We start from the raw sequence: 27666 nt of genomic DNA on the forward strand, positions 1-27666 counted from the left end.
TCTTTAATCCATTCTCTTTAAGAGAACAGGCATTATTAGCATCATTTTGCCCTTTTCTTCCCTTTTTTAATAACCATAAAAATGTTATTCAGCAAAGCTCATTGTCCAGGTGATTAAGTCCACCAATTTCCTGGTATTCCCTACCTGGAGGGCCAGTTCCAAAGCCTGATGAATCAAGTGAAAAAAGCCTAGTGCCTCTGTCTCATCACAAACCAATCCAGAACGACCTGGCAGCCCAGGAGATCAGCAGCACTGAGGCTGCAAAATGGGGTGGAGGAGTGCTGAGGAGCACCAGGAGCTGTGCAGGCACTGTGCTCACACACAGCACCTTCAGCCACACGTTATCAGTCTATGGCTACACCCAGTTCTACAAGTGACTGCAGGCATACCCAAACTGCCCTTCACTTCACTTGCAATCTGTGAGTTTGTGAATATTGCACCTGTCATTTCACAATACCTGCAACACGCAGGTGCAACTAACCACCCTTCTTTCTTTCTATTATTTCCCATTACTCCAACGCTGAGCATCTTACACCACCACTCATCCAAGAGCGCTGCAGAACACGCCACGATGGCTCAGCAGCACCATGAAAATGCACAACAGGTCACTCAACCACAGAACAATATGGGGCTACACAGGATGTGGAAATAAGTCGTGGAGCAGCAGCAGCTGCCTTTCCCCAGACACGACTCCCAAATGGCATTTGGTGTGTCATGCCACCCAACCCCAGGGCAGCACCCAGAGCACACCCAGGGCAGGGACCAACTCTGCATCCTCCGCTGTTCCGTGGCTTTGGGTGTGTTCTGTGCAGCAGCAGTGATGATGAAAGTGCACTTCTCTGTGCTGTAAGATGCCACACCAATTTCAGGCCATCTCACAGAGAGACATCATTTGCCATGACAGATAAAAACAGCTTTAACAATTTATCTCCCAGATCATTCCACACAAGCATTTTAAACTTCTTTATACTTAAATTGCCCTACCAAAACCAAACACAGAAAACTACCATACACCACATCTTTAATTGTTATGATTGCCTAAAATGTTTAAAGCAGATCTCTGATGCCCCAAGTATCAAATTTGAGCTGCTGTGAATCAAAGCACTTTCCAGCAGCACCTGGGAGCAGACACAGCATGCTTATTAGGAACCATTATAGAATGAGAACAAAAGCATTCACTGCTTTAGGACATGTTTTATGGGAAGAGCCCTGGTTGTGACTGCAGGTATCGCAACACCAGCCCTGCTGGGCATAGGGAACAGTCAGCACTGAGGAACTGGATTGAGAGAGCTCTCCCACCTCCATGCAGTGTAAAGAATCTCAGGGGAAGCAAGTTTGAGAGGGAAGATGGCAAATTCACAGTGACTTAATTTGAAGATAACGTGATCTCACCGCAAGCAGCCGAGGCACAAACAGGCGATGCCCCATCCCCAGAAGTTCCAGCACCCGACATGCATACTCATTCACCAGCTTGCTCCTCTCGTCATGCATGTCCTGGGACTTTTTGACAGGCGGGGTGAGCTTGGCAGCCGGAGTTTTGCAAGGTACCCCTTCTTCCATCAGCAGCAAGTAGTAAGTATCCAGAGTGAGAAGAACAGGCTTCTAACCCCAATTTCCACAAGTGCAATGCAAGGTGAGGTGAGCCAGCCCCGGCTCTCAGAAACCGACTCAGATGGGCGTCTACAGCTCAAAGCAAGGAAAGCATCTTTGCTAAGAATCAAGGAAAAATATCATCCACTGTGTTTGCTCGGGCTGAGTCCGGAGAGGATGTGAAAAACAAACCAAAGAAAACATGGATCTAAAATGTACCCAAAAAGGCAGGAAAATGGCAGAAAACGAGTGTGGGAGAGCTCTGATGCAAGAAAGGCAAGGGAGAGCTCTCAGGGCTCAGCGTGTCTGAGGCTGTGTGTGAGAGCAGACAGCAGCAGCAATAAGAGCAATAAAGCCGGGGCAGTTCTGGAGCTGCAAAGAGAAAAGGATGAGCTCATTGCAAGCTCGGGCTAGTGACAAGCGTGGCGGCGGCTGCTGCTGCCTCTCGCTGTGCATCGGCAATGAAGGGATGGGGAGGAGGGGGCTGGGAGGGAGAATGAGCATGCAGTGTGTGTCTCAGGGGAGAATGCCGTAATAAGAAGCCAATAGTAAGCGGCGGGATGGATGGGCTCCCCTCCCCTCCGCCTCCCATCAATCCCACTGTGACAGGCTCTGCTGCTGGATCCCAGGCTCACGTACACGAACGGATGGCATCCTCGATGGATGACTCGAAGGAAATTGCCAGGCAGCACAGGGACTGCTGGCTTACGTGCTGCTGAACAATGCGGACACAGAGCGTACTACAGAGATGGGCAGGTAGGGTGGGACCATCGCCCCCGCTGGACTGGAGAGGAGAAAGCACACAGCAAGAGGCTGCTGGCGAGGGAAGGGCAGATGCAGCAGATGCAGCCAGCTTTGCACGGCCTATACAGTGCTGAACGAAATAACCAACCATCACTTCCAGCCCTGCCTTCTCCTCCTGCATTTCTAAATCTGGAGACGGAGGGCAGGGAGCGGATGATGTCAGTATGTGCTCTGAATTAACCCTAGTGATTAACTGCACGTTTGTCAGGAAAGCAGTGATGTCACGCATCCGTGGTCCTGCAGCTCCCCAGGTGCACTGGCCATCTGCTCGGAGACAAGGCAGCACATCACTGCATTCGTAGGCCTGCATTCAGGCAGTGTGCTTTGCTGCTGCTGCCCCTCTGCACTGCCTAGCTGTAAAATGGGCTCTGTAACAGAACAATGCATGTTTCCATCACAGAATGGTACCCTGTTATAAAGAAATAAAATCGTAACATACCACAATGAGCTTGAGACACCTAAACCACGGTAACTGAAAATGATTATGATCTGCATATTTATATATAAAAAATCACGTGTTTATCACATTCTGAAACATCATGTTCAGGTCAAATAGTGACACAGAGTAAAACTCCATCAACGTGCAGTTCCAAAGACTCCAGCTTATCATCTTGTTTAGTATGATGTAAGTCAGCACCATAACGCTGACTGGTTATTCATCATTGGCTGAATTCTCACCTCACTAACCATCAGTGTAGGGTGAAGGGGTTTAAAGAAAGGAAGGTAGCTTGATATTCAAGAAGCATCAAGGTCCTATCCTCAACATGCGGCTGGAAACACGACTCAAAACATTAAGGAGGAAGAAACGAGAGCATTACATGGTGTGCTTTGGGAAACAAAGAAGAGACAGCAGAAACCAGAAGGGGCAGAGTCACTGGGGACCAGGCACAACCTGTGGGCAGAGCATGCAGAGCGCCAGCCGTGTAAAGAGCCTTCCATTTCTCCTTGCATAAATCAAACTTAACAAGATTTGGTTCACTGTGGGTAAGATCCAGGCTTATGAATAATGGAATGAAGTGATTATTAAATAAAGTCTTTAATTCTAGAAAGTTATAATAGGATCCAGTAGTTAGAGGCAAAAACCAGATGAATTCAGGTTAGAAATAAGGTTCACACTTTTAGGAATGAGGAAAATTAACTACAGGACAAGCATCCCAAGGGATGTGGTCTACTACCATCATTACAGTTTCTACATCAGCCCTGGATTTCTTCTTAAAAAAAAAAACAAAACAAAACAGGTTTTAGATACCCTGAAAAGTTTCAAGGCTTCATAAAAAACCTGAACTGCCAGCTAAAATCCATCACTCATTGTTTATTACAGAGCATAACAGTGACCCGGTCATTAGATCTGCAGGTTGAGACTTTACATACTCCCATCCATTCTCAGATATTTCTACAGCCTAATTGCACGCTGCATCTTACTTTTCTTTGTGTCTGATGCAGAGTTGTGATTTGCCCTTCATGCAGACCTCGCTGCTCTCATCCACGCCTTTGGCACTGCTCTCAGCTCTGCCATTAGCTTGCTGCCCTGGATTCTTCAGAAAGGCCTGGCTGAAGTCAACATAAAACCTGGAAACAGCCCAGAAGGCAGTAACTGGCACACTAAGAAGAATGCCTTAGGGTGAGCACACATTACTCAAGCTTTGAGTTCCAAGTTGGAGGCTATCTGGTCTTTTAAGTATGGTCGCATTCTTTTTCTGGCCATGAAATACCTGCTCACATGGGCACTGCTGCCATTAGGTCAGCTCAGACACAGACAGCAGAGGTCCACTGAACTCTGACTAAGTGACTCATGGAAGAATGTTCTTTATGCAAAGCATAAATTTGCTGTAAAAAGCAGTGACTTGCCTACCTCCCATCACTTTAAAATTACAACCCTATGTAAGTGCTGAGGATTCTGTGATTCCTTTCTCCCTTTCTGCACCCTCACCCTGCCCATCCATTCTCCCAGTCCTATGCCTTCCCTCTGTCCCTGTCCTTCTGCAGAAGCCCTGCTGGCCTTACCTCCCATCCCATGCTTCATGTCCACAAGAATATCAATTTCTTATGATAATGGAGCATGCTACTGAAAGGTCAGTACTGAGATAAACTGAACATTTCCATAATTGCTTCTATCAACTGCTAATTGATCAATGCCTATGTATGATATCATCTCTCTTTTACATGTCAACTATCCATAAAAAAAAAGGAACTGGGTTTTAGTGGCAAAAATAACTGGCTTTGAAAAGCTAAATAGAATCTACAACTTGAAGAACAAAACAGAAAGCTTTCTTACAAGTTCTTCTCTACGAAAGGATAACACAAACCCTGCACCAGAACAAAACTGAAAAGCCGTATGAATTACATTGTGCCTACAACGAGTGCTTCACCTCTTACCTTATCAGAAATTACCTTGTCCTGCCTGTTTTTCAGGCCCAGTTGCAACAGACTAATCTGAATTTACTGAATTTTACATTTCTTAACGTTATCAGAGAGAACACAACAAAGCAATTACTTCTCAAAGCAGATTCCAACTCTGTGCCAGGGTCTGTGCTGGTTAACCTGTTCTTAGATGACTTGGAAAAGAGGATGAATCACAAGGTGACAGTGCTGGCAAATGCTACTGAATTATTCAGGGCTTACAGTAAGGAAGTGAAGAAGGACTGTAAGAGTCTGAGTGACTGTGCAATAGTACAGTACATGAAAATTCAGTGTAGGTAAGTGTAAATTATTGCAAATGGAAAAATAAAAAATCTATCATTTTTCCCTATAAATGACAGCTGACAATTACCACTCAGAATGAATCTTGGCATTACCGTGGGTGGTTCAATGAAAATAGCATAGCTGAGGTCAATAAAATAAGTCAAATGGCAGGAATTAATAGGAACGTAAGGTAATATAAACTCTGAGAATGCCATTATTCTACAATACAACTCCACAACATGCTTTCACCTTCCATATTACACGCTACTCTGGTACTCCTACCGCAAAAAAAGGGATAACAGAGACCAAGAAGTATATACTGAGTATATATAAGGCTCATCAGAAGCTTACAAGTGAGGAGATAAAAAACAGACTCAAATGAACAAGCCTGTAAAATAGGCAGTTGATGAGGGATACAACAAACCTGTAAAATAATGAGTGGCCGGGAGAATGTGAAGAGATACAAGCTGTCCAAAACCCCTTTCAACCCCACTTTTTAAACTCTAATGCCCCAGTCTAGAGAGCAGCAAGGGGTAATACCAGCAGCATATATGTGTGCTGGGGGATAAAGGCAGCTTCATTTTGGCTTACACTGCAAACTGCAGAGCTCCCTGAAGAATCAGGTGTACAGCTCATCCATAAGCAACAGAATCCAAGGCTGCTGAAAATCAATCACTGCTATGTCAATCTTTGCTACGTCCACTTCTCATGTGGATAAATTTTTGAGCTATATCGTTAATGCTGAGCAAAATTTCAGACGTCATTTTGAAGTTCTGTGTGGGTAATTCAGGAGGTAAATGACAGACAAAACTCAGAGCAACCATTAGAAATGCTGCTTACATTTGGCTGAGCTCAAGGAAGGAACAATATACATAAGTACTGACTTGAAGACAACAGGGCACTGAGGTGAACCTCTGCTAAAGCAGTTCCTTGCAGTGGGTGGCATAGAAAGCATCCAGTTGGGTCCTGAATATCTCCACAGAAGGAAACTGCAGAACCTCTCTGGGCATCCTATTCCAGCACTCAGCCACACCATAGTAAAAAGCTCACATTTGCATGGAACTTCCCATGTTCCCGTTTGTGCCCACTGCCCCTTGTCCTGTCATGGGGCACCACTGAAAAGGCCCCATCTTCTTGACTCCTGCCCTTCAGATATTGATTGGTACTTATACAATCCCATCTTAGTCTTCTATTCTCCAGGCCACTTGCCAACAAAGAAACCAACCAGCTGATGACAAAGGAGATCTGAAAGTATGCTGGCACTGGAATGCTTCATTTTCCTCTTCCTCCAACAGCCTTACCAGGGATTTTAAGTGAAAATATCAGTGCAACATTGCTTGCAGAGCTGCCAGAAGCACGCTTTTCTCAGCTGCCTCTTTCAGCTCTGGGTTCTTCTCCCACCTCAGTGCTCTGCTGGTAACTGATGCACAGAAAAACAAGCAGTGTCTGCACTACCAGAACAGCTGAGTGAATGTTAATTCAGGTGCAGTCTCAGCGTGATGTAACCCAATGATTAATGCCAAGCTGTAAAATGCTGCCACCAGCTGGATAGAGAGGCTGACAGTGCGCTGATAAGCAGCACATATTGGAAAGCAGAACGTTGGGACGCTACAGCAAATGAAAGCTGTTTTGCCATCAGTAAATCAGATTAATGCCCTGCCACAAAGGGCGGCCTCCACTGCTATGGAGCTTTAATCCACATTGTTGCATACTCAGAAGGTGGGAGGAGGAAATGGAGAGGATAGCCCTGGTGTCTCAAACACATGTTCATTTTCTGAAGAGCACAGCACCGAGATATCATGGGTCATTGGTCACAGAAGTAGCGCTGCTGTTTCCAAACCAGAAGCCATTCACCCTAAGCATGAGCAGCTGGCTGGAATAGTGAGAAACTGCAGTGAGTTAGGGGGAACTCGAGAGAAAAGCTTTCTGTTGCTATTTAATGGGGGACTGAGGGGCACACACTTTGCAAAAATGCAAGAAAAATGGCATTTACAGAATGAAGACTCAGATATTCCACTGCTGGATGATTCCCTCCTCCAAACTAAATCCAAGAGGTTGAAGATGGGAAAACAATGGCTCTGTTTTAAGACAGAACAAAACCTAGGAATTATGAGGGTGGCCAGTGACAGGACAGGAGGGAATGGTTTTAAACTGATACAGGGGAGGTTTAGGTTGCATCTTAGGAGGAAGTTTTTCACCCAGAGGGTGGTGATGCACTGGAACAGGTTGCCCAAGGAGGCTGTGGATGCCCCATTCCTGGAAGCATTCAAGGCCAGGCTGGATGTGGCTCTGGGCAGCCTGGTTGGTGACGCTGCACATAGCAGGGGGTTGGAACTGGATGATCACTGTGGCCCTTTTCAACCCAGGCCATTCTATGATTCTATGAATTGCTTCCATTCACTTCAGAACCAGCGACAGGCACAGCCTTACAACCTCACAGCTTTCAGAGCTTTGTCTCTGCAGCACTCACATTCACTTTCTGCCATTTAGAACAACCAGCAAACTAAAACACATCATCTCTAATGACTGTAAAGGGTTATGAATATATCCAAATAGGAAAAAAATATTTCAGGTCTCCGTGTTTCCCTCCATAAAAGAACAGCAACCCACGCTTGCAATCCAATCATAATGCTAATTTGATGACATACAGTCATCAGTTCTGTGATGGTACCACCACGGAAATGTGCTCTGATGTGAGTGCATCTGATTTAGAAACCGATCCTACTTATCTGTGTCTTTGTAGCTGGTACTGGCTGTGGTATAGCATCATCTCCTCAGGATAATACCTCCCTTCCCACTCAGAGCCTAAGGCTGATGGAGCAGATACAGCACCCTGAGTAAGTATTAGATCTGCTATGTGCAGAATTAAAATCAACTTGCAAACTCTTCAGATCACAAAGTAGTTACAACAAAACTGACAACATCCTTCCTTGAATTTTCCTCTCCTGGAAAGGCTGAAGAGAAATGATCAATTGGAAAAGCAGCATGTTGTGGAGTATATATATGTACACGGAAAGGACTGAGTATTTTCTGTTCAAATAAACTGGGGTAATTTTCTGGCATTACAAAATTCATATTTACTACTCCAAGCCTTATCATGTTTCCTAAAGATTTGTTCCGTTGCTAACCTCAGTTCAACCGTCTCCAGCAGCAGCAGCAGGAAACACAAGGCAAACAGAACTGCTGGGTGTACACCCATGGTGTCCAAGCCAGACCGCAGAACTACATGGAACTGAATTCTAATTTCTCAAAAGCCTTGCCAGCCATTTCCAGCTCAGCACAAGCACTCCTCCTTTTCCTTTTCCTCGGCTGAAGATCCATACTCTGGTACCTCTTTCCAGGTTCTGATCCCAACTGGCTGCCACTTGGAGGCTCGGTCTCACCTTTTTACTGTCTCTCATGCCAACACCTGCTATGCTGCCCTTTAACCAAATGGGCCATAAAAAGCAGAAAACAGAAGCACCTCCCTGGCTGCAAATAAGTTACAAAACAAGCAGAAAAGAATGCACACGCCTCCCAACCCCATCCTTCTTTTTCCTGTACATACAAATTTAGATTCCTGTGTGGGAGCACTTCCCTGGAAACATACATTAACCAACGTTTCAGCTTATGGACTGGTTCATTTAATACGTATACTCACATAGATAATGTCACCACCACTTGACGCTGTGTGAGTGTAACACAAGTTACGTAGGACATTTCCTTAGCATAATGCTACCTGTTGTCTAACACTTACCCATGGTCCTCCACTTAGCTTACTCTTCCCCAAGTGATCTCCTGTGCCCTGAAATTTGCAGTGCAGCACCACCACATATAAACAGGCAGACAGACACAGATGCACACAGATAAACTCCTACTGTGGAGCATTTGTGCTGTAGGACTGACTGTATGCTGCAGAAGTCAAGACCCTGAAAATTGCTCATCAGTGAAGAGCTCGACTGGTAGCTGTTTGCCTTTTTGGGGAAAATAAGGAAGAACTGGAAAAATACACAGGAGGACCAGCAAGAGGTGAATGGTACCGTCTGCATCCACATCACGGGGCTGCTGTGTCAGTACTGGCAGGCTGCTCTACCCTGAGCTTTGGACCAAATCACTTGAATTCTAAGGTGGAACTTCTAATTCTGTATCATATGCCCATGTAAGGACTGGATTTGCACTAAAGCCAACTTGTGAAGGTTGATCCAAGTTCATTTTGAGTAGTCTTGCTGCCATCAGCAGAGCCTATGGTTCACCTGCAGGTGGGTTTTTCTTGTGTGTGCTTCTTTGCTTTAGGTAAGCTCTGAGTCTAAACCAAAGGTAGAAGTTACCCATTCCATAAAAGACTTCCATTCCTCTCTTGACATTGCAAATACATTTGACACCAAATAACATTCCAACACAGATGTTGAGTATTTATATGTAAGAACCCAGATATAAAATAAATATGCTGTGAAGTGAATCAGAATTGTTTCCTAAATAGTCTCATGAGACACTTAAGTGCTAAGAACACACTCCTTGTTCCAGGAACTTTACGATATGATTAAGTTTAATTTTAAAAGGATAAACAAATCTACCATAACTGTAGTTTTAAAGACATTTCTACCTCAGTGCATACTTTTCCTCTGTTCTCTCTCTCTCAGAAGTCTCACCATGATCAGCGCCCTTCACTACACTACATTCAAACACTCCATACAGTTGAATAAGAAAAGCTTCTAATCAATGACTTACCTTCAAGAGAGCCAGGGCCACGTGAAAGATTATGTTCATACCCTGAAAAATAAGAAGAGACTTCAATCATTGCCAGCACACAAATCTCTTTTCTCTGCTACTTATCACCATGTAGCATCTTAACAAGATGCCACAAATCCCTAGGGAACACCTTTCTTTTCCTTGCTAGACTTCAAAGCTCATCATTAAAGCTCCAAGGCTCAGCTTTCAGACTCCTGGCTGGGGAAGATGGAGGCTCTTTGGAGTTTTGGAATCTCGCCGTGCAATTAGCCAGGTGCTTTGCATGTCACAGGACGCCTCTCCAGCTCTCCAGTACCTGCCAATGCTGTTTCTCATCAGCAGCACAGGATATTGTACCAAGCAGCCGTTCAGGAAAGCGTCATAAATATTTGAGCTGCCAAGACTTTTCCCAGTAACTGAGAGCTGTTATCAATCACTTAATACCGTCACTGTAATCTGTTGTGAGATAACAGCAGAACTTTGGAGAAGGGAGCCTTCTTCAAGGAATTTCTGCTTCTGCAATGGAGCATTTTCCCAAGCCTCCTCCTAAAAGCATTTGGCTACACCCCTATAAAAATCAGACAGAGACTTTGGAGGCATTCCTGGGAACAAACTGTATTTTTTTCCTATAGGTGGTACAATGCCATAAAGGGATGTTACCATTAATTAGTCTTGGAAATGCTACCACATTAGACACGCTGAATACTGCAACGTTCAGTCAATTACTGTGCAGAGTCATCATGACGACAGACTGCCTTTTTCCACTAGAGGTCACAATTGCAGCAGGCCTGAGCCGAAAAGCGTTAACAGGAAACCCTTCTTCCAAAAGCGGTAACAGAGATTTCAAATACAGTCATTATTTTGCTCTTCACACTTTGTTTTAACAAGAGCAAAAGGTCCGTCTGTGAGTTTCAGTCATGACACTCAATCCCAGAGCACCTACAGCCGTTCTTTCAGTGCACAGCACTCCCAGCTGTATCCCAAACACCCATCAGAGGCCAATGCCCCATTGCATGCATACCCACCTGCTTAAGTAACTCACAACCACTGACTCAAACCACAGACCTGAATGCCTCTTCCTAGTACAAGAAAGACTGTTCTGACACTGCCTTCTTTTTCATAACTGTTAAACTCAGCTATCTCAGATCATTTTTTCCAGTCTCTTATTTAAAATCCTACTTCATTTACAACACGTTGATTTATAAGATTCAGCTTAAACTCCTCCATCTATTTTAGAAGCAGAAGAACCAAAAATACCAGTGCGTACCAGACATATAAATCATTGCTAGCAATATCCCTCCAGCAATTTTATAATGAAAACATGGAAGTACATGCGAATCACCCTCAAAGGAAAGAGCCCATATTAAATAAGCTTCAGATAATGACTTTCTAAAACCAAAGGTCATCATTTTAACTGTGCATTTTGAAATAGCTGTCTTATTATCATGCAGATCTCAGTATTAGTGTCCTTGCAAACATGAAAGCTGTCAAGAATTATCTAAGTTTCTGTTTGACATTTAACAGCAAAAATGAAAACTATATACACATATATAAACAAGAGCTGCTCTTAGAGCACAAGAATGGTGAGGGGTTCATTTTGCCCTATTGCTTCTCATGCAGCCATTCTGTTTTTCAACTCAAGAAGCTTTGCTGGGCAAACAAAGGACGGTGTGCGGACTGCACAGCTTTCATGGGCAGAGATCCCAGAAGGAAGACACGTGGATGGGCTCCTCCACAGAGCTTGCAGCAATCAGAAGAACTAGCAGTTCCTACAATAGCCTGTCTAGAAGCTTATCTGTCTAGCTGAGCGTCTGTACAGTATCTTCCTGCTTCCATCAGGTGTTACTGAAGAACCCTTTTAAGCACACATACAGGCCTCCAGAACTCGAAAAGATCTCATTAAGCGCAGAAGCTGGCTCTTGTAGTGAGAGCTGTTCACAGTTCCTCAACCCCCTGCAACCAGAAGCACTCTTCCAGAAGCCCTCAGCTTGACTCTCTCTGCTCTCTGAAACAAGCTGGCTTCTGAAAAGGCCTGATATGAAGATGGGGGACAAGGAGCAACAAACAGATGAGATTGTAAAGATAATAGAATCATAGAACCACAGAATGGTCTGGGTTGAAAAGGACCACAGTGCTCATCCAGCTCCAACCCCCTGCTATGTGCAGGGTCACCAACCAGCAGACCAGGCTGCCCAGAGCCACATCCAGCCTGGCCTTCAGGTCCTCTGAAAATGATTTTATTTAGTGAGATCTCTGTGGCAGAAAGGCTGCTTATGTCCTCCCTTAGAAGTGAGGAGATATATCTATATCCATGTAGCAAACATGCCAGGAGACAGGAACAAAGGGAGCTGAGGAAGGAGAAGCAAACACATTAGGTAACAGGCAAAGCTCACCAGCACACTGAGGGGAAGACATAATAGTCAGGCCATGCTGTTTAATCCTGTACTATCAGGACTACATTTCCATATGGGATTCCTTTGGTATTTTTGTCTCATCTTAAATCGTGTTTTAAAAGACAGAAGCCTTGCAGGAACGCAGGCTACATTACAGACCAGCATCCAACCCACACCACGACAGACCTTCCTCTGGTTACAGGGCAGCACCTGTACAACATTTCCATAAATAAAAGGAATGAATCTCTTCAAGGAGTGCACAGGAAATTCATTTGAGGTCCTTATCTTTGCTCCTAGATGTAGGCAACATGCCTGGGAAAGCAGTGAAGGTATTGAAATGATATTCTCTGAAGTTCAGCATCAGGTAGAGGAGAATGCCTGAGCACATCCTTAAGGATGGAGGAATCTAAAGACTAACGTGACATGCCATCAAGAAGCAGTTAACCTGCTCCAGTCTTACAAGCGAGTTTTCCCTTTTTAAGGAGAGATTAGTTATTCCACTGAAGTTAATTTGACATTGTTTCATCATTTGAAAGCGTTTCATAATTATGCGTTCAGTCGCATACTCCCTTCAAAAGAGCCGTAGAGGCTAATTGGGGTTACGAAATCAAAAGGAGAATTACAATTCTATTGGTGTTCTGGATTGCTTCCAGCAAAACGTTTGTTTGGCATCTGTAACACGCCGTGAATACACAACAAACTTCAGGAATGTCACAGATATATTTACATTGCCGACGCTGTGCAATATGCTCTGAAGCCCAGATTTCTCTTTGTAAGCGATGGAGGCTCGGAGCACGCTCCGCAAAGATATGCACATTAATTTGAACCTTTTACTCAGATGTACAGCTTGTGCTTTTATTCCAGCTCAGCGACAAGACAATGAAGGAAAGGAAAAGCTAACTCATTGAAATAAGGCATAAGACACAAGGAACAGTTCTATTTACCAAGACTGGCTGCATCCGCACACAGCACACCCACATGTGTACATCTGCATTCAGCCATGGCTACTCACTTCAGTGACCGAATACCATTTGAATTATGGCCTCATTAGCCCAGCAGATCACGGACACGTATGAAAAGAATTGTTAAGTTCCACTGGAAAAACAGTTTGTAATTCCTGCTCTAGAAGGCCAGAATAAACTTAATTCTCAAATTCTGGTTCACTCCATAGAACTAAAAGCTACAAAACCATGATCTCAGTAATGTGGAAACAAGCAAGCTGCTTTGTATGAGCAATAGACATAGCTTTCTTCCTAGACAGTTATCTTGGAGAAAAACAAAATGCAAAGAGGTCTTACTTCCAAATTATGAGGTATAGCTGACATCTCAAACTGGTTTTCCCCCAGTGCACCCTTATGTATTGCTCCTATAATAACTAACAGCAGGAAATGCTATAAACACATAAATGAAGGGAATACAGAATTCTTCATCCTGATACTACAATGCTATGAATAACACATAAACACAATCAAAACCAGTTGACTGAACTATTAGATAAGCAGGCACCATAGAAATAATAAAAACAGTGTCTTGAGATTCAGTACTCATTGTGCTGCTTTCCTGTATTGTATTGCATGAAATGGCACATGATAAACATTACCAGACAACCATGAAAGTAAGATTTTGCATGAAATTGTGTTTGGTTGGTTGCTTTTAAAAGAAATGAATGTGATTTCAGAGTGCTAGTAAATATTTAAATGCTTTGTGTGACTTTCACCTCATTTAATGCTAAGATATTGCAACGGCTGGATGAAGGCTTACAGTGCTATGAGATCAGCCCTTTTTTTATTGAGTTTCTGTGACTGCTTTCAAAGAATAAAAGTTATAGCCACGGGATTTTAAGGCATTTCTACATACCCAGTTGCTCTCTGGCATCTGGTGTTTCTGCAGTGCCATGCTCCCTGGAGGTGTTCAAGGCCAGGTTGGATGGGACCCTGGGCAGTCTGGTCTGGTATTAAATGTGGAGATTGGCTGCCCTACTTGCATCAGGGGTGTTGGAGCTTCATGATCTTTGAGGTCTCTTCTAGCCCAAGCCATTCTAGGATTCTATGATATAATTCTATGATAGAGAAAGAGACCTGCAGCCAAGTCCTCCAACTCAACTCCCCATGGAAACAGAGAACTGCCATCAGACATGCTAAGATGAGCAGGAATCTTCCAGACCCCAATTTTCTTGATAGGAAACGATGCATGGAATTTGAGACATCACAGATGTTTGTCCTTGCCCTCTGCACGTTCCCTCAGTCACACAGGGGAAAACACACACCCATGCTAAAGCTTCCTCCGTGCCATCTGATCTCTTTCCCAACATCCGCTCTTCATGACGTCTCTATCACAACGCAGCCCTGGCACTTGCTTCGTCACACCTTCACCTTTATCATCCCTTCAATGCAACGTTTACTTTTTGATTTTATGTATTTCATCAGAAATTCAGCAGGGCCTCAATTTCCAAGCACGAAGTGACGGGAAATGTTTTGGCAGAGGCAGGCTGCGCCACCCTCTCTTTTAAAAACAGCCCCAAATTAACTCAGCTTCCTGGATTTGTTCACGGAATATCACTTTGTCGTTTGTTATCCCCTTCCTCCAGTTATTTCTGAGGCACTTTTCAGCGCTGCCAAGGCTGTCTGGAATATGCTGCTATCCCACTACAGCAGATGGCACTGGTGTTAAGTAAGCACTATGGAAATTTACTGTATTCCTAGAAAAATCAGCCAAGTGAACATCAACTAGTAAGTTGCGAAATTACTTCAGTGGCAATGGGGAAAGGGATTAGGAGACAAACTGTGATATGGCATTAGCTGCTTCTGCCTGCTAAGGCACAAGCAGGTTGCTCTCTTGGATCCCTGTCTCCGCCAACTTCTCACCTGTATCTCAAAACATCTTCCAAAACAGAAGCAGGCTCCGTGTTACAGGACCACAACATTTATCAGCATCCCCAAAAAGGTACCTTCTGTTCACAGAAGTTATCTTGAATTGCAGATTGCCGTGAAATCATTTTTCCTTTGCTCTTGCTGAGTGTTTATCACCAGCCTTCTCATAACTGGGGATAAACAAGCTGCAGCTATGAATAGAAGACACGTACACTGTGGATGTCACAGGAACAGCTGGACAATGCAGCATAAAGCATTATGTTAAACCTTGAGGCTCACCATGAACCTCTTCAATATGCTCTATTAAAATACTCCCCTCAATTCAAGCTGGAATTCTTACAAGTTCTCTATAGCTTTAAAAGTGAACACAGCATTTTGCATTCTGCATCCCCAGGCAATACAGAACGCAATGTTAGATGCCTCCAATGTCTCTGCTGTTGGTTGGCTGGAATGCCTAATGCTTCTTATTACCTTTAGTTAGAAAATAACTTGCAATTCTTTATTATAACCTGGACGTTTTACACAAGCTCATACAAAAACTCTGGCAAGTTTCTCCCCCATAAAACACAATCAAATACTACATTCATTTAAAATTCTTGTTAGTCTAATTTCTAGTAACGGAAAAAAGCCACAGCCATTATACAGATTAAGCTAAAGTTTCATTTAGCATGGATTTATATAATTCATCTAAATATAAGAAAGCAAAATATCCACTGTACTCCAGACCTCAGGCTTTTGCAGTGAAGGTGATGATGACTGACGTGTCAGCAGATGCTTCATGATGCAGAAAAGTCACTTCTGTTCTCTCGATAATTGACACAAAATTCTGTATCTTTCTATAGCGTATGCATCACACTAATTGTCTATCACTGCTTTGCCTCACGATGTTTAAAGGAACATCTATTTCAGGAGATAAGAGACTGCACATGCTATATTCATGCATACATGTCACACTTTGAATTGAGAACGCTGCACGAGTGTCGCAATTCTTTTGTGAAAGTAACGCCGGCAGAGTCTTGCAATGACAATTTCAGAGCTTAACACCAGTCCCGCTAAGTGCCATTTAAAAACACAGTCTTGTTATACAAGAACTTGTGCCTCACTGTATGGAAGGCCTCAAACCACCTAACAATCCATGCATCTTTTCTTTCTCAGAATAGCAAGCCTCAAATGCAGTAAATCAGTGCTACCCAGCGGGGCACGTGTGTTGAGATCCCTTCCACCCACAGCCTGAGATACAACCTCTTCTCTTTCTTCTCAAACCAATTAGGATCTAGCTGGAACACGCTCTGATGGAAAGTCTTCCCAGACTCTTCACATGGAAATGCAGTGGCTATGGAGGCTTCAGGAAAGAGGCTGAGCTCCCCAGCAGGTGTAACACAAAGAGAGATGGACAGGAGGAACGGCATGGCTTAAATGCCAAAGCTGGACAGTCTGCACTGGTGGAAAATAAAACAACCCCAAGGCCCAGCCTTCTCCAGCTCACATGTATGACACTGTCTGCACTTTTCTACGCAGTACTGAAATACTATAGGACATTTCAGTGCTGTATCTACTCCTAATATAAGCCCAGCTTTTCAATATGCTGTTCCTGAGTTAGGCTGCTGTTTCACACGATTCACTAAAGCACATGCAGAGCGAGGGGTGTATGGATTTATAGAGGAAGTGGTCTCGCTCCCGACTCAACTCCTGAGCCAGTTTAATAAATTAAAATGTTAATCTGCTTTTTCTGAACCTAGCAGTGCTAAGCACTCAGTGTACGTACCATCACAGACAGAAAGCAGCATCCTGCTGGGGCACCCACTGCAGGAGCATTGCTCTTACCTCTGAGCCACGCCGCTCAGTGTCTCCTGGCACACCCATTCCCCAGCAAGGCACACAGAAGACAGAAATCAAATCCTCCATGCCAATACTTAGAAACCTTCTGAGATTGTCATGATCTCACTATGAAGCGGCGCTCCCAGGCATCACAACAACATAAAGACAGAGCTGCTGCTGTGTAGTCCTGGGTAAGGAAGTCTCATTTCTCTGATACGAGCTGTACAAAAAACCAATGCATTCATACACAGAAGTGACAGGAAAGCGGTTTCATCCTTGTCTTTTCAGTCCTGATCCAAAAATCGCAGCTCTGCAGTCAAAACACTAATTTTTGAAATGGACTATGTAATTACTGACACTGAGATATGTAAATACATGTACTAGCGCAGGAAATGTAGCACAGAGGGATTTTTGCACACTCCTTGAAAGGAAAGAGGCACAATCCTTACGTATTTCATATCCCCAAGACTGGCACATGAGAGCAGCCAGACACACACACAGCAGGTTAGCAATAACGTCTTAAAATGCCAGGTAAAGAACAGAACGTCAGCTTGAGCTCTGAACCTCCTTCAGTTTTGGCAGCACTGTATCTGTGTGTGTATATATATTCCAACTGGTTTGGGTATTTTCTTTTTTAAGAAGCAACTTTCGTGAAATCAAAATTAAAAGCTTCCATGTAGCCTGCCAACTGTTTTCCTCCTCTTTTAAATGTCTAATCAAGGTCACTTGTTCAGTGCATCTAAAATGCATTTTGATTCCAAGCTGTATATTCTAAAATGCAAGAGGAAGTTAAATGTTAAAAAGTTAAATGATGCCAGTTTTTTAGTCAAAGGTGGGAGCAAGACAAAGCAGCCTCAGGAGCATTCAATAGCGTAATGTCACATGGATAGTTAAGACTGACAAGCCCACACAGAACTCTGCATTTCATCAACACAGTTGTTCTGTAATGCAAATAGAAATAGCAAAAGGAGACTAATGAAGTGGCTGAAACAAGCAGCTAACAGGAGCCTTGGAGGAAGCTCTTCAGCTGACACTGAGATGTTGAAACCTATCTGCGCAGCCAGGCTGAAAACCACAGCTCTGATGTAATCTCATGGATGCTTCCAACTGGATCTAGAGGTGGGTTTGTCTGCTTTTACCATAGGCACTCAGACACCAAGTACTAACTAAGCCTTACAATTAGCACCACGATGGTTTGGGTTACCTGTCTCCAAGCTGGCAAACTTTCGGTTTCTGTTCAAGGAAAGACAAAGAATTTCAAAACATCTCCTTTCTAGATAACCCTGGGTGACATATTCTGTCCTACTGTTATCAAGGCAACATTGCGTATTTTTACATTAAGTAATTCTGGGGTTGGACCACATCTTCAGTAGCCTTCATATGGCTTAAAAACAGGTCAGAGAAAGACAACAGGATGAAAGAATTCAATCCTGAAGAGGCCACACTAAGTTCAAAACTCGTGTGAACCTGAGCTACTTATTTAGTTATTAATCAAGTCATTTTTAATACGAGAACGATGAAAAGCCCTTGACTGCAATAGCACACGTTTTGATGAGATTTTAAACATTTCCCCATCATTCCCATCATAAATTCAGCTAATCCCACCTCCCTGGGATCCTGTGATGGAGGACGATCCACAAATGGTGTACACTGAAGGCCGACTTCCCAGCTTTGGAGCTGCCACTCCAGCACATGCAAGGGAAGCAGGCAGGCCTACCTGATCACAGCTGCACAACTGCAGTACTTTGAATGCTTCCTCTTCCACTCTGATCTGTAGTACCTCTCCCAGCCATGGTCAACAACTAAAATGACAAACCTCATCCAAGAGTTCCTGGGCAACCCAGACCATTCATCCACGATTTTCGTGGATATAAGAGAACTGCCTTTGGAATGACCACTTTGCAGCACCCAGGTAGCAATGATTGAACCTTTTTTTCCCCTTCCCCCAGTACTCTTCTTTCGCAGCAGATACATAGGATGTAAACTTCTTGCCAGCAGCAGCCAGGACAGGATTATGGAGAAAGCACAGCCGGGAAGGAAAGTTGAGATGTTTTAAATTCATCCGTATTTATGACAAATTAATGAGAAGGCTGGAAGCTTTTTTAAAAACAAACAAACAAACAAAAACACCCCCAAAAAATCAAAAGACTTCAAAGGAGTTTTGATTTTTTGAGCTTTTTTTTTTTTTTCTTTTTTCCAGAAGAATATGTTCTGGTTTTAGCAGCTGCAAATGTTTTTTCTCCTTCCAGTGGCTGGAATTACAGGCATGCTGTTTGTTCAGAGATAAAGAGCAGTTTAATGCAGACACAAATTATTTTTTGACTGCTCCACCACTCCTTCTGGAAGCTGCCTGGACAGACTGTTTTGCAATGCCATTTCAGCCCTCCATTAAGGAATGATTCCTTTCCTATCCTGTCTACATGCCTTCAGATTTTACTTTTTCTCCATGGTGAGAGTCAACCCAATTTCGAGTTTAACGCGATTTTAATCTTTGCTCCTCTCACAAGTGCTCAGAACTGCCTGCTACTCCAGCCTGGGTAACTCATGAACATTAGGAGCAATCTTCTGATAATCTGCACTGTTGCCTCTGTTTGTTCTGTCTACACACTGCCCCACTGTTTCTCATGATGTCTGTACGTACCTTCTCACTTGAAATCAATTTTCTTATCATTTCTGATTTACTTTTAACTGTTATAAAGGATGCTCCTTTGGTTCTATATGACTGCCATCCGCAGATGCTAACCAGTTTCACTTTCTCTAGCAGATTCCCACACTGGCTTCTCTAAGTCTCTTTCCAATCCATCACCTTTCTTCCCAGAGTAATTCCTTCAGACATGCTGAGATAAACACTGTCACACGTGAGATGAATGCAAATATTTAAACCTGTATTAACCATAACTAAAATCTCTCTACACATGTTTCCCCTTCAAGCCTAATGCAATAAGAAGTACACAAGCTTCAAGTGGGATACAGATACACTGTTAGCACAATAACCACCACTACGGAATGGTATTCTGTACTTCTTGACAAACAAGTTCTTAAAATGGTTATTTCCGAGTGTAGCTCTGCATCAAGATCAGAATGAAGAAATAAAATCAAGCAACAAAGAGTGATCAAACCCAGGCCGGAAGACCGTTCTAAAACCTAACTCACTAACAATTCCAAAGTGATCAAGGTATTTTGTTCTCTGTTGTACAGCTATCTCTGCAAAAAGGAGGGCAGAGACAGGACAAACATATAACTGTTCCTTTCCTATTTGCCCACTTAAAGGAAACAAGGCACTGTGAAAGAGTTAGAGCTCAGATATATCCAAACTAAAACATCAACATATGCGCAGCTAGCCTGAAAATTCCTAAGTAAAATACATCATGCTAAGAAATGTACAGAATGAGCCAGAGTCAGCTTTTTGTGAAGCCCTTTGCAACCACTGGAGCAGGTTGCCCAAGGTGGCTGTGGATGCCCCATCCCTGCAGGCATTCAAGGCCAGGCAGGATGTGGCTCTGGGCAGCCTGGTTTGCTGGTAGGAGACCCTGCACAAAGCAGGGGGTTGGAACTGGATGATCACTGTGATCCTTTGCATCCCAGGTCATTCTGTGGTTCTATGATTTGAAAATATCAATTATACACACATGTATGCAAATGTGAACATACATATACGACCATCTCCACACCCTGACTTCCTGATGACAAAAAGAAGTACCAACATCTCACCAAAATAAACACTCCTGACTACCATTTTTGTTTTTAATCAAAGTGCAGATGTGTCCGCAATACAGAAATGTACTATTTGGTATCTGAAGTAATGCATTCCTTAGTTGGAATTGCAGGGAAAAAAATAAGGAAGGAGGGAGTTGTGTCTTTGGGTGACATTCTGAAATGCAAAATCTGAAGAGTTTTATCACTAAAAGCTTACTGGGTACCTTCCTAGAGGTTAGATTTTCCAACTTTGAATACACTGTGTAACAAATTAAATGAGAACAGATGTGTACATCAGATACTGTTAATAAGATCCCTTAGTAAAGAATGAGGCAAATCTCAGTTTTAATTTGAAAACCAGACCAGCATTTCACTGAACGTTGTCTCTTCAATACAATCACAGTTTCTAAAGAAGTTAGTACACACAGTTAAGCTGTAATTGACTCCAACAAAATGAAACAGAGAGAGACAGAAGTTCTTAACACATTCATGAGGAGGAGAAAGGATTTTCTGATTCAAGGATTTTTCTTACCTCACAAAGTAGTAAATCAATGATGTGGAAGACCATGCAAAGTGGAAATTTGGCAGTAAAAAGAGTGAGGAACCACTGGGATGCGTACATATGAGCTTCCAAGTTGAGGTCTGAGAAATGGCTGTGCAAATCAGGCAACTGCTCCTGCAGTACAGGAAAAAGTAATGAATTCTTCAGTACTCCTCCTTAATACAGGATCATCATCTGCAGTGTAAGTACCGTGTTGCTAAAGACTGAGAAACACAATAAAGTGAAATCCTGGCTTCTTTTGAGCAACGGTAATAAGTTTCTACATAACTTGTAGTGGTCGTGGTTACAGTTTTAATGAGATAACCACAATGAATTCTATCATGGCATCACACAATATACTATTAAATTATACTGAGAAATTACAAAATCTTCAATAGGGGAAAGACAGAGCAGCTGTGAAGTTTCCATCATGTACACATATATTTTTAAAAGCTTGTTCTTAATCATGCCTTGTCATTTATGAACGATTCTGTTAGAAAAGCAGTAGATACTGGAACAAGCTCACCTTGCAGACCATGAAGGGAAGCTAGCTCTAGTGCCTAGCTTTCACTCTGTAACAGAAACCCAGGTCAGGGCTTACTGAACTGCTAGTAAGCGCTTCTTAGTCAGAGCAATAGTGTCAAACTTGCAACTTTTTATTTAACAAGCTCAGAATAGGACATAATTACACCCAAAAAGAGAGCAATGCATTGACATCCCAGTAAAATGACCTACACTTAATTTGTATTTCATAAGTGTCAAGATGTCCTGGTTTGCCTGACCTCTTAACCACCAGTACAACTCCTAGAAAGTGGGACACTGATAGTGGCAGTCTGAAAGACATTTTGGCCTTAACAAAGCAGAGAAATGCACTTCAGAGAAAACACAAGAAATTAGGAAGGAGAGAGAGTGAGCAAACAGACGGGGAAAAAAATACAACAGATTAGCAGCAACATCATTACGTGAAAGGAAAATAGAAATTATAAGTAAACCTGATTCACAATGTTTGGATGTAGGCATTAAGTTTTCTTGCCTTGGTTCTGCCCCACCTCTAAGTGAAGGGTTTTGCTGCCCAGAAGGTGATGTAAGCAAAGCATCAGTCCCCACATCAGTATCCCCATTTAGGAAAGCAATTTGTTACTTCGGCCCCACCTGCATTAGCTTCTCCAGCTGAAAAAATTTGCAATGGAGATCTTCAAAGTTATTTCTGTAGAGGTCCCTCAAGCCGTAGTCATACATGATTTTCACAAACACACAGAACGCCTGCTCCTCCGGCATCTGGGAAAACACACAAACCTGGTTCTAAGAACTGAGCTGAGGATGGGTATTCTCTCTGCAGACAGACACACACACACACACACTTAAATACACTGAGATGAATTCAAAACCAGAGATGTATTAAATTGTTCAGCAAAAGCACTCAGAATTTAGAATTATGCCACTAAAATCTCAAGGGGACTGTTCTACTTGATGGACACCCTGATGTGGCTCTGTAAGACTGAAGAAAATGTGGGATCAGATCATAGGCTCATGTCAGTATTGCACACCTACAGCTACACAACTGCCATCACTATGTTTTGTGCCAACAGATCTGAGATCCATCTACTCTCACCCAAACCCCACAGCATAACAACCTCTAAAGTCAGGTTTTCCATGGTGAATTAAGAAGAAACAGATTTTGCCTTCAGAATCTCCTTGTGAGCTCGAGGCTGGCTAACATCACTCTATATTTTTTCAGAAGCCCTATCTCTGTTAACTCTATTTCATGTTGGCCAAAATCTCTCACACAACAGTATTTCAGGAAGCAATACAAATGGCTGTGTGAGCCACTCTAAAACTGCATTTGTTGGCTTCAGTCCACTGAGCACTGAATCTGTGTCATCACATCTCCAATGACAAGACATCTCGCTTCTCCTCCATGCCCTCGGGTAACACAGTAGGATAGGCACAGGTTGATCCCAAATCAGGTCTTCAATCACATTTGAGGGGAAAAAATACAACTTGCTTTTGATTGTTATATGGGAAAACATTCATTGAGTATCAAGAATGACAGCTCTTGACCTTCTAGCATATTCACCCATCCACTCCCATGCCTACCCCTTATCAAGTATCAGCAATTGATGAAAGCTCAGTATTTTTTATCCAAGAGTCTCTTAATATCTATCTCCAGGGTTTCATCATTTCTGGTTCCTCCTATGGTTATGTCCTAGCTCCAGGGCCACGTGCAGACATTTCCACTTTCAGACAGCATATGTAAAAGTAACTAGTTAACATAAAGAACTTCCAGGCCAGCCATTAGCTCACTGTGCAGGCTAGATTCACCTGGAACAAGCTCTTAGGAATCTCAAAGCTCTTTATCACTATTCTATCTGGACAAAACAATCCCCACTGACAGCCGATCAAGGCTGCAGCTACGGGGAAGGGGAGAAGAAAATTATTCTGATCAAAAAGCTTCAATCTGCTCTAGAATAAAATGAAAGCAAACATACATTTTTTGTAAGGTAACAATTATTTCTAATAAAATGACAGATGCTCATGCACAAGCACACCTACCTTGCATGCTCAATCAGACACGTGCATTGACAGTCATTCCTCCCCCACCACAGGGAGAGGGAACAGAGGTGAGTACTGGGCCAAAGACAGTACAGGCAGAGGCCAAGGTGTCCTCACACTGTAAATGCAGGTTCTCCAGTATTACCAACCCCAAAAATTCAAAATTATAATGAAATTTACTTTGTTGTTGTTGTTAACTTTAAATAAAACCTATTATTTGGAATTACAAAAGCCAGAAATTTATATTCTGTTTTTTGTTGTTGTTTTTTTAAAGAAATACTAGTTTTTCATTTAGTAACGTCTCCAAGAGTCAGTCAGAAAAAGAAAGCCAAATCCAGTCAGACTGACAGCAAGTCTCATTAGAGATGGCAACACTGGTCCCCTGAGATTAGAGATTACCTGCTCATCTTTGACGGGAATTTCACCAAAGCAGCAAAATCACAAAAAGCCAGGATGGAAGTTCAGGCTACCCAACCATCCCTGAGAGATATCTACGCTGAAAAGAAACATCCTGTCCCAGAAGAGAAGGGGAAACGAAGGAATCTAGAATCCATGCAGAGACTGGAGAGTTAGAGGGGATCGTACAAGCATTCACAGATGCAGATTGGTTGGAGAATTTGAGAAAAACACAAGTTGGAGGATATCCTGGGAAGCTCCCAACTTACATGAGTGACACTGCTTCCCTTCCCCCCTTTCTCTGATTATTTCAGTTTAATATCCTATTGTAAAAGCAAACATTATAAAGGGCATATTAAAATGAGTGCAATTGCCATTTAGCATTCCCTGTAAAACAGGGCACTTTCTTCTAACTCCAGAAACACTAGAAAGAAAAGAGATTCTCTATTGCAATGATAGCATGCTACCAAGAGAGAAAAGCTAAGTACTGAACGCTAAGAATGTGACACCATTCATTTCTAAACAACTTGGGTATTGCAAATAAATTATCCCTCCAGTTGAAATTAAAAACCTTCTTTGAGTAAAAAAATTACTTGCAAAGTAACTGATAGATACGAGTTGATTTGCAAAGTATGTGGGACTGCAGTAACCTAACTGAATTCAGATTAACTCTTGATGAATCTCAAGTTTCTCTGTAACACTTTCATGTCATAAATCTTAGCAGAACTATAAGCTTATAGTTAAATTAATCTGAATTTGATTTCTGGGTGCCTTGGGAAGAGTATATGTAACATATATATGTCATGAACATCCCATCCAAACCCACAGTCTGTAGTGTATTTCAACCACGATTAATAATTCATTAATTAAAAGCCTGACAGAAAAAGGCAATGGACAGAAAAAGAGCTGCTGTTGGGATCTTAGGTGTTTTATTCAGAAACTCTTCGCAGTATCTACCAATATTGAATCTGCTGCTTTTCTACTGATGCATCTAAGTTAAAACATCTCATAAAATATAAAAACCATGTATTTTTCTACCTATGTCTAGACACCTACATATGTATATATATAGGAAGTGACAGGTGAAGGTTTGTAAAGATTTCGGTTACAGGCTAAAATATCAACATTCAAATTCAGCTTTCATTCGGAAGAATTCATAAAATGTCCTCAGGAGAAAAAGGTATTGCTGAAAATTGATGGGCATGATTCTCTCTTTGAGCTACTCTGAGAACATCTCCCAAATCTGAGTTCCCCTTAATCTCTTTACCTACAGGAGTACTAAACTCAAAGAAAATCCAGCACATCACTTTCTGGTTTTGACACAGAAGTACTTGATAATTTGATGGATTTCTCCTAAATAAATGAAATCTACATTCATAAAAGCAGAAGCTGCTATTCACTATTTGCCAGAAAGCAACAGCAGTAAAATGAATATAGACAAATATAAAGCAGTGCACATCTGTCAAATATGATGTGTCAGTACTACTGATTTTAAGGCTGCTTTAAGTATCAAAGCTTTCATTTAGCAATTAACTCACATGAAGCAGTAGCACAGCTGCAAGGAAGGACTGTCCCTGGCAGTAGCCAATGTCTTCATCGTAGACAGAGTATGCCTAGAAAAGATAACAGCCAACATATATTTAAAATGCATTTATTTTTCAAACTGCATGAAAAGATCTGGATGCAGTTTCTCTTCACCTAAACCAGGGATAATTCTGCTGAAGTCAGGAATATAAGAAAGGGAATGATGCAGCAAGTACAAGCTGAAAAGCAGGTAACTATGGGTTGTGTGCGGAGTGTGCTTCCTTCTTGGGTGTGGGGAAAACAAACCTTCACATTGTGAAAAAACAGGTCATTTGCTAGAAAAAAAAAATAAAATAAAAACACACCAAAAACTACACTGAAAATTTCATCAGAAACTGTTTTTCCACTTCCTTGTTATGCTGAAAAATGAAGACAACTCTTCATGGTAAGACGGCCGTGCTACATTTTTCTTATCACTGAAAATAACAAAACCTTCCGTTCTTCTCTGCTTTTCAGAGACAAGATGATGGATACTGTTTTGAAAGAGATGTAAGAGGATGTTGAGGACTGGAGGAAACCTGAGACAGGAAGTAAGCTGGAACAGGACTGACATGGAAAAGACGGCCATCCTGAGGAAACAACAAGGTTATGGTGGGAGAAAACTGCAGTGCAAGGCCAGAACTGCAGGAACAAGCCAGCAGCTCCTCCTCAGTCCATATCCTCTGCAAACATACCTGTGTGCACTCCAGTCCTGCATGCAGGCTCCAACTCTATAGCAAACCTTCCCTTTATAGAACAAGCACTGGATACATCATTTTACCAGGAGCTGAAGTAAAACTGACAGGCCTCTGATTATCAGGGTCTTCCTTCTTGCCCAGGACAACATTTGCCAGCTCCCATTCAACTGGGACCCCTCCAGATTCCCAAGACCATTAAAAAACAGTTGAGAGTCCTCACAATGCCTTCAGCCAACTCTCTGTCTCAAAATGACATTTGGCTCCTTTTAAGCCAAGAGTGTTATCATAATTGCCAATAACTTCTGCCAGAAACACCTTTCCTTTTCCATTCTGACTGGCAGAAACCAAGCAATAAATACTTGTAAGGAAGTTGGTAGTGACCCCAGTAAGGAAGATTTTCATCAGAAACATAAACTGAATATTCTTTTAAAGAATCCATACATTCCCCAGTACACTTGTCCCTTGACCTCTACTGCTTACTGTTCCTTAACAGCAGAAATAGAGGTGACCATGATCCCAATTCACTGCTCATTTTCATCAGACAAGTAACTACAAGAAGACTAGTCAAGTACACGACTGAAAAAGGACTAATTAAAACCATCACTTGTTAATAATAAACAATAAACAGCCTCTATCTCTTTGTCCCCCAAATCTACCAGTCTATTTTAACTGAGCAGCAGTCCTAAAACATGTATTATTTCTGTCTTGAAAGGCCAGCTCCAGGTACATGAAATTACAAATAATACATGTGATCGATGCTTTCTTCATATAGAAAAACATATTAAATTAACAACAGCACCAAAAACATGTAGGCTAAAAACAAAATGATCAACCTTCATGGTAGCTCTCTCTGTTGTGAGAGGTAGTATTAGCACAACAGCTAATTGCTGCTATAAACAGCACTGACTTAATTCAAACTAGCTTGAAGACCTATATAAACTGCTTTGCAAACTGGCAAGGATAAAATTTAAGGCAAAGGAAACTATCAGGAACATAAACATATGCCTTTGAGACTGGGAAGCAAGTTGAAATCATGGCAGAAGATGGAAAATGCAGTGTTTAAAAAGAAAAGAAAAAGTAACCCCAACCATCACTCTGCATTTTAAACACAAATATGAAGAATAAGGAACATTCTCATGATCAACTTCCGTGAGCACAACATAAGTAGTAATAAATCCATTTTCAAACATAACCAGAGCAAGAAGGCAGAGCTTATACTTGGAAAATATGCGATGGAGGTATACTGAAGTTGTGTTTAAACTCCAGCACAACATCCACGTGAACTCTCTTTGTGCCTGTGTTATAGCAGAATAATCACAGAGGCTGTCATTCTGCTGGAATGACTTCCTGCAGGG

General features: G+C 42.4%; 1 protein-coding gene across 3 annotated transcripts in view; it reads right to left on the reverse strand.

Annotated features, from left to right (window-relative positions):
- Window positions 1-27666, reverse strand: part of RABGAP1L (RAB GTPase activating protein 1 like) — a 178231-nt gene that overhangs the window by 47137 nt on the left and 103428 nt on the right. For 2 of the 3 annotated variants that reach the window (XM_072343550.1, XM_072343551.1), the window contains exons 15-18: window positions 25589-25663; window positions 22254-22379; window positions 21093-21236; window positions 9784-9825 (exon numbers count right to left, since the gene is read on the reverse strand). In XM_072343550.1, coding sequence (XP_072199651.1) covers window positions 9784-9825; window positions 21093-21236; window positions 22254-22379; window positions 25589-25663 — 387 coding nt within the window. Of the gene's footprint in view, window positions 1-1392; window positions 2271-9783; window positions 9826-21092; window positions 21237-22253; window positions 22380-25588; window positions 25664-27666 lie in introns of those variants that run through there. The other variant, XM_072343552.1, reaches the window with a different exon arrangement.

Source organism: Excalfactoria chinensis, chromosome 8 (genome assembly GCF_039878825.1).
Source record: "Excalfactoria chinensis isolate bCotChi1 chromosome 8, bCotChi1.hap2, whole genome shotgun sequence".
In the NCBI taxonomy this organism is placed as follows: Eukaryota; Metazoa; Chordata; class Aves; order Galliformes; family Phasianidae; genus Excalfactoria; species Excalfactoria chinensis.